Raw genomic sequence first — 19,224 nt, 5'->3', positions numbered from 1 at the left:
TGCAGCAGGACCGGCACACGATGTAAAATACTAGAAAAGTACAGGATGGAAGTGTGAGAAGTGAAGTATTTAGAGTCTGTGTTTAGGTAATAGGTTTTTCAGCACAATAATCTTAATCTGATTATCTGACCCCAACAGAAGCACGTCAACACAGACCACATCTTGCAGATTTGTCCTTGAACAGTGATGTGGAGAGAGCAGCTCACCGCAGGTTGCTTTCATTAACATAAGAAATCACTCACAATCTTTCACTTTGACATCTGTTGAGCGTAAAAGGCACCAGAGTAATGGAGTCACATTTATTAATTAAGTTACACAAACTCGTATGTGCATATTTGAACAAAGATAATGGAGCTACTGTGCAATAAGGCTGACTAAATTATGGTTAATGATGCTAAACCAACCTTTATGTACTGTAGATATACACTTAGTGATCAACTACTATTTACTATAAACACAGGATTCACATACTGTATATGACGCTGTAATTTGAACACCATTACACGGTGCAATAACATCACGGGTTAAAACCTCAAAGTTCTGGACATCATTAAGTTCCACCAGAAGTTGTTTGTGTCTCGGTGGAAACATTATTAGCAAATAATTTTTGATAATGCTATCTCTTTTTGAAGCATTAGTTGACCAGTTTGTCCCGTTTAGCACACAAGGACCTGCTGACTCATCAGGGTTCATCTGATAGCATGCATATTAAACAAGATTTTAAGGTTAATTCCATGACAGACCTTATATTTTATTTCTGCTAAAATGGTAAAAGTCTTCCGATCGGATCTCATTGAATTACATTGCTGGTTTAAACAACCTTAATATGAAATTATGAAATACATCTTTATTGTAGGTTTGTTGTACTCACTCAACTCATTTGTTTGCGTGAGACTCTTCTGATGATAACCAAACGCAGGCTGTTTCAAATAGTGACTGAGTCATGTTAACATTTGATATGATATGTCTAGAATAGCTCTATGAAAAATAGTATTCATCGGCAATAACCAGTTTATGTGAATGTCTACGTTTTCAGCTGGTATCAATTATATTCAGGGTTGTCACCAGGAATTTTTCACAGCATAGGGGAAATTGCGCTGGGACTCTCTGAGAGCTAAATTTAGTGAAGTAAAGCTAATGTTAGTTTTTTGAATCATTGTTCCAGCCTTATTTTAAAGCTAAAAGTTATTTGTTGAATTGGTCAAGGGTCATGATGAATGTAATTAGTTACTCTTGGTAACGCTTGGTATAGGTCCTCCACTAATAAATTATCACAGATACTGTATAGACAAGAAATAACATCTTATTCAAAAGACTGATTCCAAGACGCACTTGTCAAATTTAAATGAGGTACTATGTGGGACCTACAGTGACATTGGAGCACTCACTCACACGCGCGGAGGACGCGGGCACACACACACGGGCAGAGGACGCACAAAGTAGAGCTTTAATCAGGCCAAACAAAGAAGACACGGCCCGTACCTGTCCGACCAGAATGAAGCCGATGTCTCGCCCAAACACATTTCTACCTGTATTCACATCCATGCACGCGCATGTAGAATGATCAGATCCAACTTAGTTCGATATGTTTTCACGTATATAATTAATTCATGGTTCCTGATCAGTCGGAACATCCTTCATAAATGTTGCTACATACGTGAAGCTAGTTTGACTAGTTATTGCACAGTTAAGGACCAAATGCATTGCACTGGGGTTAAACAAACATTCATGAAAATGAATGCATTGCACAAAGTGAACAGAGATGCAGCATGTCTTCACTTTCCTTAAGACTAGTCCAGATAAGATGGTGCTAGATCAGTACATGTAGCGGCCTGTTCCATTGCCTCTTGTATTATTGTATGAATGCCTGACTGCAGCTGTAGTGATACTAAGTCACTACCAAGTGTACAAAACATTATCAAAAAGTATTTACCTAAAAACTAAGCAAGGTTATCATTTTTTGTAGAAATTAATAAACCACTTTTGTTTTGAGTGGTAGGAGCTCTTGGATCAACATTTCCTGAAGTTGTGGTATTTAGTTTCAATCTTCTCTTTGACCAAAATGTACCAACAGTGCAGTGCTTCATACTCTCATCGTGATCGAAAGGACTCCAAGAACGAGCTCCTTATAGTAAAACCACAGGAGCCCATTTATTTGTGATTTTACTGTAAAAGCAGGACATTAATGGCCAATAGAGCAGAGGGGAGGGGCTACACCTAGCATGGTGGGAAGGGAAACAAAGAGAAGCCAGAAGAAAAGATGAGAGAGTGAGAGAGAGACATGGAGCGAGACATATTAAGAAGCAGACAATGTGGTGTAAAGGTGAGGGAAGTGAGTGAATGAAGAGTTTGGTCATTCCAGAGCAGAGTGTACAGTAGACTGAGGTATCTTAACATTTCATATCACACTAGATCCACGAAAACCTGCACAAACAAAAGAGCAGTTTGTCTATCAGTGACGCTAACTATACTTTTAGTATTTTAACATATATTATTGTAGCACTCTTTTTGTATATTTTGTAAAAAATCTCAATAATGGATACGTTACAATGTATGCTTGAAATACATCGTTTTTATAGATAATTTGGTAACAACGTAGGTAACAAAAATTGCCGATTGGGAGCTGACTCTTTTTTTTAGTCAAGCTTAAATAGTTGGTTCTCCCATCACTAGTGAGCTCCTCCTATATTTGTCAAAGGGTCTTCCTCACCTTTTTCACAAGTGCAAGATACTCTGTTCCCATCCTTGGTCTCAGCACAAATTAATGTATGTTCGCTGCACATTCCAAAAGAGCAAAGATCGATGTCCACAGAGCAGTCTTTCCCTTTGAATCCTGAAAAGAATCAACACCAAGTTACAATACAGGATTAACGTGAAAAACAAAACACTTGTCTGAACTTCAACCAAAACTACACAATATTAACATACTGTATATGTTTCACAGGTTTTTTTATGAGTACAGGCACTTTTTTGAGGAAATGAACACGGGTATTGATTTTCCCCCCTTCCATTCCACCTGCTATGCAGTATGCTAATAGAGTAAATCATTGACAGAGACCTACCATACCAGACTGATCTATATCACATTCATCTACCCCATTAAATGCACATCTGTATGTCACTGATAGATTCCCATGTCAATAACTATTGTTGTAAATAAAGCACAGACAGATGGACCAACCAATACTCATTACAGCTGTTTGCAAAACTAATGGATTACTTTTTTTTCCTTTTCTCCAAGCTCAAGGAGTAAATGTGAATCAAGAACATAGAGACAAAGACTGCAAAAAAAATAGTTTAACCTTTCTACCTAGCTAACCTGTATTCAGACTAACTACTTTCTACCAGCACAGCTAGATGTTTGATGACCTTCCGACTACCCTTTTACCATCATAATACATATTGCCTTGACTAGTTAATGGACAGCTATTGCCTCCAACAGTGTTTCAGAAGTGTTTAATAACCAATTGTGCATGCAATTCACTCTGAGGTTAATGTTGCATGAAGGAATGTCATTTACAGTGTCACAATCTCCAAATGGGACTTCCAATTCTCCCTGACAGCTCTACTGCAGAGATATAAGGGCAGAAAGTGGAACTCACTGTTCTACATTGTATTTGTGAAATCAAGATATTTTGGACAATGATGTTGCGGCGTATGAGAATAGAAGGAGCAATGTAGCTTGCTTTGGTCATTTTGTCACCAAGCAGGTCATTTTCAAGGATTCAAGGAAACATCCATTGTCATTCATGACTCCTGGTGGTGCATGGACAGAACACAATTCTGTTGCACGAGTCCACTGTTAAGTCCTTAAAGAAATGGAATAAATAGAATAGAATAGAATAAAATAGAAAAAGCATTTCGCAGCTGCAGCAGAAAAGTGGAGTGCAAATGTGCAGGGGGTGTGGCTACAGAGCCCCACCCAAGTTCAACAGTCTCAGAGCTCCAGGAAAGAAGCTGATCCTGAGAATAGTAGTCCTGCTTTTGATGCTCTGCACCTTCTTTCTTCTGTGTGGCCTTCACCACTGTCTGCAGAGACGTCTCTGCCACAGAGCAGCTTCCATGCCACAAAGCAATGCGGGAGCACAGGATCGCACTCTACCTCACATCTGTAGTAGGAAGTAGCTGGAGAGCACTTCCACCAAAGCCCCTCCGATCTGCAGAGGAACAGGGGTGGTCTGCCCCTTCTAAAGTCCACCACCATCTCCTTGGTGTTATTTGTGCTGATGCAAAGATTTTTCTCTTTGCACCAACCCTCCAGGTGTTCCATCTGCTTTCTGTAGCAGGACTCATCATTGTTGGTGATACATCTGAGCACTATGGTGTCATCTGCAAACTTCGCAATATGAACAAGAGGGGGCTCCGCTCACAGCCAGTGTTGAGAATGATGGGAGAGGAGGAGACGCCGCAGATCTGGTAGAAAGGTCCAGGACCTAGTTAAAGAGGGGGGAGCTCAGTCTGAATGTAGACAGTTTATGGATCAATGTCTCTGGTATTATGATGTTAAATGCAGGTGTGAAGTCTACTGAGAGTTGCTCTTTAGGTAGGGTGACCAGTTTTTTAAAATTCAAAACCACGACAGTAATTTAATCAAAAAAGATGACAGATTTTCAAAAGAAACTATTTGCATATGCTTTTATTTGTAATGAAAAGAGGTCTATCTTTTCCTTTTTGATGAAACGTATTATTGCAATGGCTGAACCAAATGTAAAGTGGTCATCAGTAAAAAAAAAAATAAATAAATAAAATATATATATATATATATATATATATATATATATATATATATATATATATATATATATAAGTTAACATGAAAATGTTTTAATAATAATAATAAAAAAAAAACAAACTTGTTTTTCTATTTGGCATGTTAAAGGAGAAAGCATGAGAGGAAACAAACGGGTAATGTTGTCAATGACATCAACCAATTCGCATGTTGTTGCAAACACGTGGAATACTTGTGAGCTTTTTAATTGATTTATTTTGCAAGTGCTACTGTGGCAACTGTTGTGATTGACTGCTCACAGTCCACAGAGATCACGTTTTCAAACTAAAATGCACTTTCAGGGTCTTTTCTCTCAGATGTCCTTTCCTTAATAAACGGGACAAACAGGACTGAGTTTGTGAAAAACTGGACTGGACTGTCCCGGGTAAATCTGGACGCCTGGTCGCTCTATCTTCAGGTGTGTGAGTGTGGGTGTGAATCCACAGAAAAAATGTTGTTCTCTGTGGATCAGATCCTCCGGTTACCATTCTAATCAACAATGACATTGGTGTTGTCTTTGATGCGGGCCGTGGCCAGTCCCTCAAAGCACTTCATGACTATAGGGATTGGGGCCACATGTCCATAGACATTCAGGTTTTTCAATGTGGAGCTTTTGGGGACAGGAATGACGGTGGCAGTCTTCAAGCAGGTGGGGAGTGTTGTCTGTATGATGGAGGTGTTGAAAATATGACTGGTTGGGAGCGTGTATGGAATGACGTACTGAATCTGTATCCTTATTTACATTTATGATTCATTATTGATTGATAAGATGTTTGACTGATTACTAAGCTAGGAGAAAACCAATTTATTTCAAGGCCATTGTAATCACAACTGTCATTACTGGCAAATTACTAAGAAAAGTCAGGCAGCAAGAGTAAAAGAGCTTAGCTACATCTTGGGGTTGATTCCATGCAGTGAATTTTCTGTGCCAAATTTGCAAGGCTTTTCTTTGGGTTTTCCTTGAATCCCACAGTTTTCCACAGCCAAGAAGTTAACTGGTGTGTATAAACTGTGATTACGAAGAAAATGTAAATATGTGTGGAAATATTTGCGCTCGTGTGTGTGAGAGTGATTGTCTTTGGATGTAGACTCTTTAAAATCTGGCGGCTTTCCACAGAGCACACAGTAGTTTTCCTGGTCTTGGAGAAGGATAGTCTCCAAAGCCCAAAGGTAGTTGTAACTATTTATATTAAACGCACAACTGACCGTACATACCACCTGCTTAATGTTTGTTAACCGACCTTTTAGAGCACAAACTCAAGGCTCGTGGGCTAAATACAGTCCACAATAGCATCCAATTTGATCCACTTGCAGATAAACATCAAAGCAATTTTTTTTTTTTTTTTTTATCAAGGATGTAAACCCATTATTACCACATTCTGCACTACGTTGCTGTTATTATATGTGAATGAGTACTTATGCATGAAAAAAGATATACTTAAAAAAAATAAATAAATAAAAAAAAAAAAACACTTACCACATCCCAGAAATATAATAGTTGCCATGATGGGGAAAAAGAAAATGCAGACCTTGCTCTTGACACACAACATGTGCATCAGTGGGCATTATGTGATTTAGAGGTTACTAAACTAGAAATGTGTACATTTTAACTGTAATCTAATAGTGGATCTGCATACAAAAAACAGACAAGATTGAGTCATCAGGGTTGTCATCGTTGTCCATATTTTCCAATGTGTGTTTTGACTCACACTAACTGTGATGGACCATTTATCTAATTTAATTTTTGAAACGATAAAATGATCAAATCCCCCCCCTGTCTATAAATCTGTCAGTGATATTAAAGTTCTAATGGAAGCTTTAGTCACACATTGGTGTTCTGGTTTCCCCCCAAATCAAATCAAAGCTCAAACTAAAGCAGAAAAAGCCTTAATAGATTATTAAGAGGGTTTTCTGTTTGTCTCACTGTCTTTGTCCATCACGTCATAAAACCACAGAGTGCAACAGGTGCTGTGGATGATTCAGGCTGGAAAAAGGTTCCCTTTAACTTTATTTACAGTTCTCCATGGGAAAACCTAAGGAAATATAGAGACTTTCTATATATAGTATTAATCAACTGTTACATCAAGAAAATTACTATTTCCATAACATTTGTTTTGACCACCATTGTAAACACTTGGTTTATTGACATTGTCGGAAACGTTTTGCACATTGCATTGTGGGATGTGGAGTCCCTTGGACGGATGCATAGACGTGTTTTTACTTCTTTCTTATCATGATTTCTTGAGTTTCTTTGCCAGACAAGGAGGACAGAGATCCTCTTGACACCATTTTTGTTCTAGTTTGTTCCGGGTATTCCCCGTGATGTCACCTCACTCCATGAGACATTCAATTTTGGCCGTATTTGGATCTTTTCGTGTAAGCCACCAAAATAAAACATTGTTTTGCCGTAACTCACCAGAAATGTTTTTGGAAGTTTGTGAGGGCAAAGAATGAAGTAATATGCTACGTTCTATGCGAAAGTACATTTCTATTCTAAAGTAAGCAAGGATAGACTAACATATATTATGATCATAACCTACAGCCATGCTTCTCAAAGTAGGTGGTGCACCCCCCGGTGGGAAATGGAGGTATGACAGGTGGTGCGCGACAAACAGGAGGACATTTTCAATTTCATGCCAATCTTCTTAAATGCCTTTCTTCATTGACAATAAAGATCATGAACACTAAACAAAACACCTACACACAAATAAAGTGATAATGGGAAGCCTACAAATGTAGCAGATATTAAAAGAGTAATAAATTATTAGACTGTATTAAATATGAGACCGGGAACAAAATGTAACTTGAAACTAAAGTGCAAATTAATGACTTATGTCAGCATGTCCTTCACAGGGAGCGGAACAATGAACAAACTTTCAATAGTTGACTTAAAAATGAATTTCCTTTTTTGTTTTTTGAAGCTTTTTGGCAAAGATTGCAAGCAAAGTTTCTTTATTTCCTGCATTTTGAATACTGCACTTTTGCATTAGTTTCTGAGTTTTGATCTATTTATGAAATATGATGTTATGTAATTCAATACATTTGAAAATGTGTTATTTATCAGGATTATTTGGGGGGCAATGGGTGCAGGTGGGGCTTGAAAATTCACCTTTGTTCAAACCAAAAAAATTTTGAGAACCATTGACCTACAGGATAATAATTTCAAATGAGCTAGTATTATCTAAGATAATTTGAGATGAGATTGATTTTTAATGCCCTCTTTTAACAATAAATAATTGGGTACCTTGCTGGTGGGTACAATGACTTGTGCAATCATGTTGTGATTAACTTTTTTTTTTTTATTACTGGAGGGAATAGTAAAATGCACACCTCCCTTTGTTTATGTGCTGATTAGCGATCTTTCCTGAAACGTGTATTAAATAAACCTCATAATGCCAAGCATAAGCTTATCAAACTAACTGTATGTGTATTTGATCAAAGGACAAACTGACAAATACAAGCTGAAGGACAGCATTTACTGCAAGTAATATTTGCATTTCTTAGCGATTAACAAGATTTGTCATCCTTTTCAGCTGTCGAAACTACATTAAGAAAAAAAAAAGCCTGTTCTTTATGTACATCGAGGTACAGTATTGGAAAAACTAATGGGATGATATTTTTGTAAACATGTTCAATAATATATAAGTAGACTGTACTCACCAAAGGGACAGTGACAAATGAAGTCATTTATCAGATCTATACATGAGCCTTCATTCAGACACGGCTGCGACCAGCAGTCATTTACATTCTCAGAGCAGCTTCTTCCTACAAGGCAATATGGAAAAAAAAACATTGTTTATTAATGCAGTTCTTACAGCCTTTTTCACTATGGAAATGTTGCGTTTATCACAAGATTGCTCCAATATATGAAGAACAACACGTTTGTTAGCCCAAGAATAACCATTCCAACATACACTGAACAAATTTACGTTTATTGTTTATACCTCCAATAACCGCGCTTTGGTTATTGAGGGCATTTTATCTCACAGGACGTCTGATTAAATTGGAATTTACATGACCAAAATAGGGATTGAATGATTATGTGTACAGCACGTTGCGGTGTGCATGTATGTCTAAATGGTGCAAGCTTAGATTGAGAGTCCTCAGGGCAAGTGTTAGATGTGGAATTGATTGAAGATTTTACTGACAAATTTAAAGCTCTGCTGGGTTTGGCCTCTGGCAATAACTCAGGCCTCTGAGTTTCCTATGAGCCATGGAGAAGTAACAGCCTTAGAACCTCAGGCATGGCTATTCTATCCACAGTGCTTTCTGCTCAGGAGGTAATTGTGCTTTAACCATCATGGCTCAATATATTTAAAAACTTGAATAATTTAAGATACCCATATAATGCACAATGCTGCTGACTGCACTTTTAAACCAAACATAATCTATCAGACATATATACTCAAGCTTCTACATCTGCTACAATACTGCACCATTCATAAACCTTAATTGTCCTCTAATACTAAAATAAGTAATACAATTTATAATTCATAAAAAACTCTTAGCTAGAAGACGGGATAATGAATTCCAGGAACTTCTGAGCAGTGTTAAGTATATTTTGAAGTGAGTATTCCATATTCACATTGCACATAGTTTATTGGCAAACAAACTTAAAACCCAATTTGCAATCATCCAAGTGACAAATGACATATTATAAAGAAAAAAGCAAGGGATATAATCGAAGCACATCATCAAAACTTACGCTAAAATTGTCTTTAACCTGATGTTTAAAAGTGTAGACATCTACAGTAGTTTGTCTTTCTGGTTTATGCATGTGCTGATTGTCTGTGTACAGTATGCTCCATTTATAACAGTTTCCACACAGTCTTAAAACAAAAGCACTCAGAACGCAAATCTCCGCCAAGTGCCAAATATCATTCATGCCATATATTAGCAGTTATCCGGATCAGTAAACCTCATCATGGTACCATCAGCATTCACACTTTAAAGGCTTAAGAGCAATTGATAATCAAGCAGTCGGTGCAAAGTATGGGCACTCCAGTTTTTTCAAAAAATCTCAATGAAAAATGCAAAATTGGGATTCAATCCAGATGAAACTCTGTGGGGTTAATAATGAACCAATTTGACATGAATGAGTCATTTTTTTACAACAATTGGTCAATTAAGAACAGGGATCTGGATTTTTGAAATTTCACCAATAATGAAAGAATCAGTATATTGGATTTGGTTTCCCTCCAAAATTGAATGGAATGTTCCATGGCGTAAGGTTTATCTTTGGTTGAAATGTAGTCAAAATCTATTTCGTACTTTTGACGCTAACAGACAAATCAAAAAACGCCATTGAGAATATGACCTCAGTGGAGAAGATAACAAGTTTGTTTGGTTAATTGGCCAGAGGGAAAAAAATACTCCCTTCGCTACTTTTTTCAAGATAAATAGGTATACAAGATGACCACTAAATACACGATTTAACACAGTGGTGGGCTGTCAAGGCAAGCAAGGCCTTCACTGCTGGCCTAAATATCATCAGAATATAAATTTAATTTTGATATATTTTTCCACAAATATGTATTAAATAATTTCTCATAGTTATACTCTTCATTTGCTAGCTTCTTTATAAAAGATATAGATAAGCTATATAAGGATATCTTATATCTTATATCTTATCTCTTGGTTGTGCTGCTTCGAGCCTCAGGTTGAGATTTGGAGGGCTGGCCTTTATGTTCGAGCTTTTATCCAATCATATTCAGCCATCATCATGTGGTGCCAGGGTCTAAAATCTGCCCTCAGGCCTTCAGAATCCACAGTGCTGGCACCTATAGCTTAAAGTGAATGGAAATGAAACTCTGGCGTTAACCAATCAGCTTTCGAGTTGGCTATTGTACACCTGACCTGCTGTAACACCACTGTAACACTATGCAGTATGTGCACATCTTTTGATTGGATACCGTCAGCCTGTGTACATAGTGTGGCATCATAGGGTGGACTCTACTTGGGCTGCCTGTTTATGATATGCAATAACTCCACAATAAGAGCTGGGATTGGGCCGTGCCTGGTATCAGTGGATAGGTCTGGTCCCCCCTCGCCCGAAAATGTCTGAGTCCAGGGTTGGGGTCAATTCCATTATTAAAATTACTTCTTCAATTATCCATGTTCAATTACAACTCAATTATGGTCACGTTGACTGACATTTTATCCAATTATAATTAAAATTACAATTATTGTTTTCCCCTGAAAGTCAATTACAATTAGGTTTTCAACTGCAATAGTTCAATTACAATTCAATACAATTACGAAACCTTTAATAAATAACCCCATAAAACCACACTAAAAACTAAGAATCATCTAATTTTGTTTCTCAAATCTAGTTTACCTTGTTAGCGTCGTTGTTCCATCAGTAAACCCCTCGATTTCAAATCTTTTTTATTTTTTTTTAATGATAAAATGATCCTCAAGAGAACTGACTGGTAGACTTGATATGAAACACATTTTAATTGTTAACTACGTACAGTATGGGTAAGCCATAGAACTGTAACATAGTTCCTCACTTTTGCAATTAATTAACATTGTAAATGTCAATTACGATTATAAGGGCAACACGTTTTTTCAATTGCAATTATAATCATGTCATAATTGTGTGTTTTTTTTTTTCTTCTCTTGTCTGCACATGCTGTCAAAGGTCAACACTACAAGAAGTGCAATTATTATGAGACAGCAATGCATGTTTTGGTATTGCAATAAAATAAATTGATTTATTTTATTGCTTAATTGTGACCATCACCAGCCCTCCCTAAGGAAGGGTACGAAATCTTTTATTATAGGGAGGATATAAAAAGGGAGCGCAGTGTATTATGTCATAATTGTAATTAATTATCAATTACACGATAATTGATCCAAACCCTAGTAGAGTCTGACTTGAGCCCGATGGAGACAGAACGCACTCTTTTTATGGACAGTATAAAACCTTCTAAAATTGACTTTCCATGTCAGTTTTTCATTAATTGGGGCTGACTGGTGTAGGACCTCGCTAAAGGCCCAGCTATGAAATGCATGGCCTGCTTTAACATGTTAAATCAAATCTCCATTCTTATCTATAAAGCTTACAAATATCCTTTGAAGACTTTTATTTCACTTTTTCAGCCTAAAGTTTCAAACAGCAAATATAATTCTAAATCTTGCTGTTGCTCTTGTATTTCCAGAAATTGGCTTTGTATCAAATGGTGTCATACCTTCGAACCCTGGGGGACAGTGGCACCAATAATCACGGATCAGGTCCACACAGGTAGCACCACTTGAGCAGGGGAAGCTTTCGCACTCATTTGTTTCCACTTCACAGAGCAGCCCTTCAAACCCAAGCATGCAGCGGCAGGTGAAGTTATACTCCTGGTCCAGACAAACACTGTGTTCAGAGCAGCCATGGCCGACGCAGTAATCAATGTCCTCTTCACAATAGACACCTGTGTATCCTCTGGGACAGAGGCAGCTAGAAACAGATTAAAGGGAATTCTTTAATATTGCACAGAGTGAGAAATTTCTCTCAGCCCAGAAGGAAGAGAGCAGTAAATGTCACAGTTTTTACAATCATTGACATTCTTGTGCCAGAATGGCTTGAGGACAAGCAAGATTTCACTCACCTATAGCCATCAATCTCATCCACACAAGTGGCTCCGTGCTGACACCAATGCTGAATGCAATCATTGACATTTATGCGACAGTTCTGACCAGACCAACCAGGTGTACAGAAGCAGGTGTAGCTACTGGCATTGTTCAATAAGCAGCGGCCTCCGTTGGCACATGGCTGGTGATGGAACACACCGAGAGATACATATGTCATAAAATCATGCATGTTGCCTTTTTTCATTGGAAATGTAATCCACAATAAACATTTAATTACATTTTTTGCTTACAACAAGTCAAAAATATGGATGACACCAAAAATACCAACACTGAATATTTGGACATACAAAATAAAATCACCTTTTCAATATAATTCAAAATGGGAAATATGGCTAAAATACGTATTACAAATAAGACCCAATTTTGTCAAAATACATAGTTTGTAGTATCTTAAAGTGGATATAATGTTTAATTGTATTCAGACATTAATTTTTTATATGTAATTAACCTGTCAAAATGATTTTTATTCATTTACATAGTTTTCTGCTCATTCTCTCGGTATCTAAACAAGTTACCTGTACATGCCTGTTTTTCTATTTAATGTATGAAAGAAAAGGAAGAAAAAGAGAAAATATAATGTTACAAACGCCTTGGGTTGAAGACGGCATTTTCCCATTGTTGTTTTGTTTCCTTGTTTGACGTTAAAATGGAAAGGAAAAAAAAAATATGATTGATGTCAAATGTGTTTCCTAGATAAAAACTGAAAGAACCAAACTTGTGTCTGAATTGTCTTAAGGGTTTAGAACAATATTTAAGTTTATTTTGGATAAAAATGAGTTGCACCAACATATTTAAGATATGTTAGTTTGAGATGGGCAAATGGAAATCAATTCAACTTATTTAAAGTATTTATCTTTTCTTGGCTAAATGTCATAAAATTGTGTTGGACTTTTTGTAAAACATTATTTGCATAGAATGTACTTTGTTTGAATTGGAGCTACATATATACAATGTGTGGAAAAACTATAGGTTATTTGCATAACCCCGGTTATGCGAATAACCTATAGTGAGTGATATGAGTGAGATGTCTCACTATGGGATATATGCCATATCTCAGAAGCCCAATCTCATTACACCAATCCTGATTGGCTGGTGAAATGTATTTTGAAATGTATTTTCCCCCTCCTACTATAAGTAGAGGGGGCGGAGAATCTAGCGCCATTCAAATATGCAGACCTCTTCGCACTCACCCAACAAGAAGGGCTGTCATCTCACTCATAAAACTCAGAGAGCCAGGGTTATGCAAATAACCTATAGTTCTCTTTCATAACATTTGTTTCAATGTCTCACTATGGGACATCGTAGCTCCCGTATTACATACAAGCTTATCACGTGTTACACCAGCCCGCAGGGCAAGCACTGTTCCAAATAGGACAGGAGCACCGCCCGTGCCATGCACAAAGCGGAGACATCCAGCCAATAAAACCAGACAAAAGTGAGGGGCGAGGACCAACTCACCGCAGCACAAATATCTTGAACAGACACTACCCTGAACCAAGGCCCAGTCGAATGTGCACGCAAGCCAACAGGCAGCTGCATACCCTGACTCGTATAAGGAAATTGCTTCCACCATCCGTTGCTTCGTAACAGGCATCCCTTTATGGGGCGGAGCCCAGGAAACGAAGAGCTGATCGCTTCTCCTGAAGCTCCAGCTGTCACGTCCATAAAGGCGTGCACCGCGTGTACTGGACAAAACAAATGAGGCCGCTGCTCACCCTGTGAGGCAGAAAAGGCTGTCAAGTCAATAGGAGAACATGAGCACAACACTTTTGGCACAAAGGTCGGGTTGGGCTTCAGCATCATCTTTACATCGCCCGGGAAGAACTGAGCGCATGATGAGTACACTGATGTGCGCGGATTTCACCGACACACTTAGCTTACGCTAAAGCCAGTAACAACACTGTCTTCAGGGACAAAAACTTCAGGTTTGCTCGTCCTATCGAGTCAAAAGGAGGACGTTCAAGTCTCACCAGAACCACAGCCGAATCCCACGGTGGTACCAGTGGCCTGGACACAGGGAGGAGTCTGTGTGCTCCTTTCATAAAACAAACGATCAGCGGATGCTGACTCGCAGTTCTGTCCCCAAAGCCCATGTGACAGTCAGCAACAGCTGTCAGATACACTTTCACCATGGAGAAGGCTTTCTGTTTGTCAATCAGCTCCTGCAGAAATGACAATCACTCCTACAGAACACTGAAAGGGGGCGTGTCTCGTCCGGTGACACCAGCCCTCAAACACCATCCAGAGACCTAGTGGAGGAAGCCCGAGCCCTCCGCCTGAAACAGCAGGTCCCTACGCAAGGGGAGTTGCCAGGGGCGAGCGTGCAGCAGGTGGTAAATCTCCGCCAGCCAGTGCATGGCAGACCAATGCGGAGCCACCAGGATCAGAGTGTGGCAATGCTTCCTCACCCTGGAGAGGGTGGGGGGCAGCAAGGCTAACGGGGGAAAGGCAAAGGGCAGCACGTGCGTAAAACCCGAGGGGAGCACCCATGTTGTGAAGAGAATAAAACAGTGCGCTAGGTTTGGGCGGTAATATGGTAATACCCTTTACTGCGGGGTCATAAAAATAGCAACGTATCAGTTTCAGTACCGTCATTTAAAAAAAAAAAAATGCAATTCACTTCCCAGTGACTGCGCAGGGTAAGACATTGAAACAAATGTTGTGAAAAATAACTTCCTACCATTGAATTGTGTTCAAATGATAGCTTTTTTTTTGAGTGATGGGGGATAATCTGTGTATAAAGCTGTATGTAATACATGTCTGCAACAACTCATTTTTTAATTAATTCCATTTTTGAAAAAAATAAATCATGCATGTTGCAAGATGTGCACAAATGAAATCTGGATTTTGCATAAATATTATTTTAAAGCAATAATATAGCTGCCAAAGTACAATAAATTACAACCACATGACACACCAATGGATACCGATAAATCTAGGGTTCACTCAGTTTTCCACACGGCATCTACAACATGTCCTACTTGACATGCTCAATGTTCATTAAGGGTCTCCCAAGAGCACTTTGTAACAAAAAAGATATGTTTGCTTGGTGCTTCATGTGTATGTACTATACTGTATAGTGGAGGGGAAAGAAAAAGGCAAAGGTATTGTGGAGAGGTGGATAATGCAAACATTATGGGAAATACATACGAAGGCCAACAAGAGGGCTGCTCCACAGTGAGAGATCAGCTTCATTTATCATCTGAAGTAGCTCTTCTGTTTAGGTTCAGTTTTCAAAATGCAGGGAGTGAATTCATTCGCAAGGAAAGGAGAACCGGCGGTGGAAAATATCGACATTAGAGATCTTCACCAGCACTTATCGATCATTGTGCAAGAAAGGCCTTTCAAAGTCATGCAAATGATCTCGATCAGTCAATGTCATCTAACCATTAAGGCTACTTAAATGATAAAATATGTACAGCCACATTAAAAACATACTATACATAGTAAATACTAAAGCACACAGAAGACAATGCACACACATTTGTAACAAAGATCCCTAATTTATGCATGTTTTCTTATGTCTTGCCTCTTCAAAACCTTTTGCAGCTAGAAAAAATGCTGAATATTGTATTCATGGGTTATTGCATTTTCTGTTCTGTGGGGCCTGATCCTGCATAACAAAGGATGATCCCACATGTGTTACTGAATGAATCTCCTTCTGTTCATGAAAATTAACATGACTTCTGATTTTTCTTTGTGACTAATAAGAAATACAATCTACTTTTAATACATGCATTTAATCTTTGAATATTTTTGCTTTAGTTTTTTGCTTCTGTGAACATTCAATGTTTTATCATTATACTATTGAATGAACACAAATTAGTATGAACAGGCTGACAAATATTACCCACTTTAACGCCTCCTGGACAGGGTGCACGGCAGGTGTACTGAAGACCATCAGGGAGGTCCAAGCATTCAGTGCCAGGTGGACACGTGTTGTTGGGCAAAACACAGGCATCTAAGTCCACTTCACAATTTTTTCCTTGAAAACCTTGAAAAATAAAAAATCAATGTTCAATCTAAATGAAGCGTAATAGTTAACAAGTCAAGTGAAAATAGTAAAAGAAGAGCACAGATCCATTAATGGTTTGTGAGTAGTTTTGGCAGCAGGTCGGTTCACAAACTGGTATTTGACACATCGGCTCCAGACGAACACTGGATCATAGGATATAAAATGATGATTCTGTAGTAGATTACCAGTAACAGAAAATCATACCAGATCAAGGAGTTTAAATAAGGATTTTATCCAGTGACGTGCTGTCAGGGTAGGTAAGGTAGGTAGTGCTTACCCAAGGGTGAATTGATATTTTGATTATTTGTTTTAATTATAATATAATTATAAATTATTTATTTTTCCAATTTCTGATAGCCTACAGTACCTATAAGTTAGAAAGTGTCAGCATTTTATGCGTTTCAAAGACCAAATGACTAAACAGCGCTATTTCCTGGTCCAAAGTCTCACTACGCTGTATGGCAGGAGGAGGCCACACCCTCTTCCAAAAGCACACGTTGCTGCTCTGCCTCTGTTCCCATAGGGTGTTTTTATGTGTTTGCGCATGCGCAGTCAATTCCCAAGATGAAAACCATTTACGTAAATAGGCAGCTCTATACGCTGCCTTTGGACGTAACCGTGCTATGCTAAATGCTATACGTAAGTTCACAGTGCATTAGTGAATTGATCTTGCATGGCTGCTACGTTCTCTAGCTAGTGGGCGGGATAACACTACAGGAAGGATGACAGCGCTAGAGACGATAAAAACTTTCTTTTGAGGAAAAACAACAGCTTTTAAAAGATGGGAGACCAACACCTGAGCTACCAGACCTTCAGCAAAGGTAAGGTCAGAAAATGTTTCATTAATCAGGAGCAAGTAGGGGAAGGGAAAGTAGTCCCAGTGTATTTGGATTCTACTCATGTCTTACATGACTTTGTTTAGTGCTTCCAGTTGGTCCAGCAGTCAGTGGACTACATGGCAGACTTGCTTCCCACTGAGAAGATCAGGCAGATGAGGCGTATGAGCTGGAGAGGCTTAGGTTTACTGAGATTACAGATGAGATTTAGCAGAAAAACTAGATAGTCTGTGTGCGCCCGGTGGAATTTTGTTAGCATAGATCCATGGCCACATCTCCCCGTTTACTCAGGGAGTGGAAGATTCATGATCGGGGCTTATGACAGAAAGCAAAGGCAGTTGTAGAGGCAGCTGAAATGAGAAACTGAGAGATTTGCTTGAAAAAGAAAAGGCAGCTGCTTTTGGACATTCATTCCATGTTTAAAATAGGAGATACAGCAAACATCATTGTTAAGTCAGTGGTCAAACAATGCGTTCTAGGGCTCTATAATCATCCTACATGTTGGAGAGATTTTTAGCTTAGCAACAATCTCAGCCTTTTTGATTTACTTTTGATGTATAAATCAAATGTTAGTGTGGCCAATATGAATGAATATCTCACTGTGGATGTACACAGTCCCGGTTTGGTGCTCTGAGCAGGTAATGGTGCTGTACGATAACTACTGAGCCCTCTGGGGTGTAATGGCATTAATTCAACTTGACATGTGTGATAGGAGGGTCCAACTCCAAAAAGCCCATTCTCATAACCCACAACGTACATCACAGTTGGTCTTTGAAGGACAAAACACACCAAGGTAACACTAGGAATGGGAATCGAAAACCGGTGCTTTCTGAGAACCAGTTTTCACACCAAATATGTGATGACGTCACCCGCAAGCAGCGTGTTGTTTAAACCATAGACTGGTGGCTCCGTATTTAGGAGTCAGTGATGATTTGATTAGTTTTTTGGCAGTTTAGACAGTGTTTTGGGTGGTTTAGGCAGTGTTTGAACGGCCAGGACAGGTGGGGGCGGGCGGTGCACCTGATGAGCAGTCCACCAGGAAACATTTCCTCTTAAAAAAAAATGTTCCGGTGACAGCGTTTCATGCCGATTCTGCATTCAAACAGTGAATTCCGTTTTCATTGGTCGATTCCGTGATTCTGTCCTTGATTCCGCTTAAGTGGATTTTATAGGGCCCTACATACTGTAGTTCAGAGTGGATCAAGACGTCCAACTGTATAGAAGCCTTCCTCCCATCCCAACCAAAGACAACGTCACCCTTTGGTGGTTAATGAAGAGGGACACTCCCAATGATGTAAGCTTTAGCTGAGAAATATCTCTGTGTCCAAGAATCCACAACACCATCTGAAGGGGTGTTCTCCACAGCTGGAGACACCCTAAGTCCAGAACAATCTAGTATCCTTCCTGAGAAGGCAAGTATGCTATTTTTCTGCACAAAAATTGTTAATCTACCACAGTTGATAAGTGCAGCTGTACTTCTGGTTGATATGTTATTTATTTTACAGAATAATTATTTGTTTTATGTCTGAATTAGTTTTGGATCAAGTTGTGCAAGTTCAAAAGGAGCACTGTAAATATTCTCAAGTGTTTGTATCCAAAGTGTCATATATTTTATATAATATTATCCAGTGAAAACAATCTATACCTGCTTTACCTGGTAGATTAAAAGAAAGCTGATATCCCTGCAGGAAATTAAGAGACAAAGAAAAGATAATAGAGTTAAAGCTAGCAAATCCATTTGTATTATTTAATTCCCTCACCCAATGAGAATCGATAAGAGAATCGGTAAAAAGTCAAATCAATAAACAGCATTGATAATGGAATCAGAATTGCTAAATTCATATTAATTCCCATCCCTAGGTAACACGTTAACTGATGCCAATTGTTGTTCCGTTCAAGACATAATGGTGAAAAGTGAATCAGTACCAATTATTGACATGACAAGAGCCGCCAGTGTAAGGTTC

The 19,224-nt window shown here is 38.6% G+C and overlaps 1 protein-coding gene across 1 annotated transcript in view; it reads right to left on the bottom strand.

Moving 5' to 3' along the window:
* Positions 1-19,224, bottom strand: part of eys (eyes shut homolog) — a 204,169-nt gene that overhangs the window by 149,612 nt on the left and 35,333 nt on the right. The window contains exons 9-13 of the mRNA XM_028468732.1: positions 16,264-16,403; positions 12,367-12,530; positions 11,962-12,215; positions 8,429-8,533; positions 2,711-2,833 (exon numbers count right to left, since the gene is read on the bottom strand). Of these exons, the coding sequence (XP_028324533.1) occupies positions 2,711-2,833; positions 8,429-8,533; positions 11,962-12,215; positions 12,367-12,530; positions 16,264-16,403 (786 nt within the window). The remainder of the gene's footprint in view (positions 1-2,710; positions 2,834-8,428; positions 8,534-11,961; positions 12,216-12,366; positions 12,531-16,263; positions 16,404-19,224) is intronic.

Source organism: Gouania willdenowi, chromosome 15 (genome assembly GCF_900634775.1).
Source record: "Gouania willdenowi chromosome 15, fGouWil2.1, whole genome shotgun sequence".
NCBI classification, from domain to species: domain Eukaryota; kingdom Metazoa; phylum Chordata; class Actinopteri; order Blenniiformes; family Gobiesocidae; genus Gouania; species Gouania willdenowi.
The sequence above is the reverse complement of the archived record's forward strand: the minus strand, read 5'-3'. Positions and strand labels throughout refer to the sequence as shown.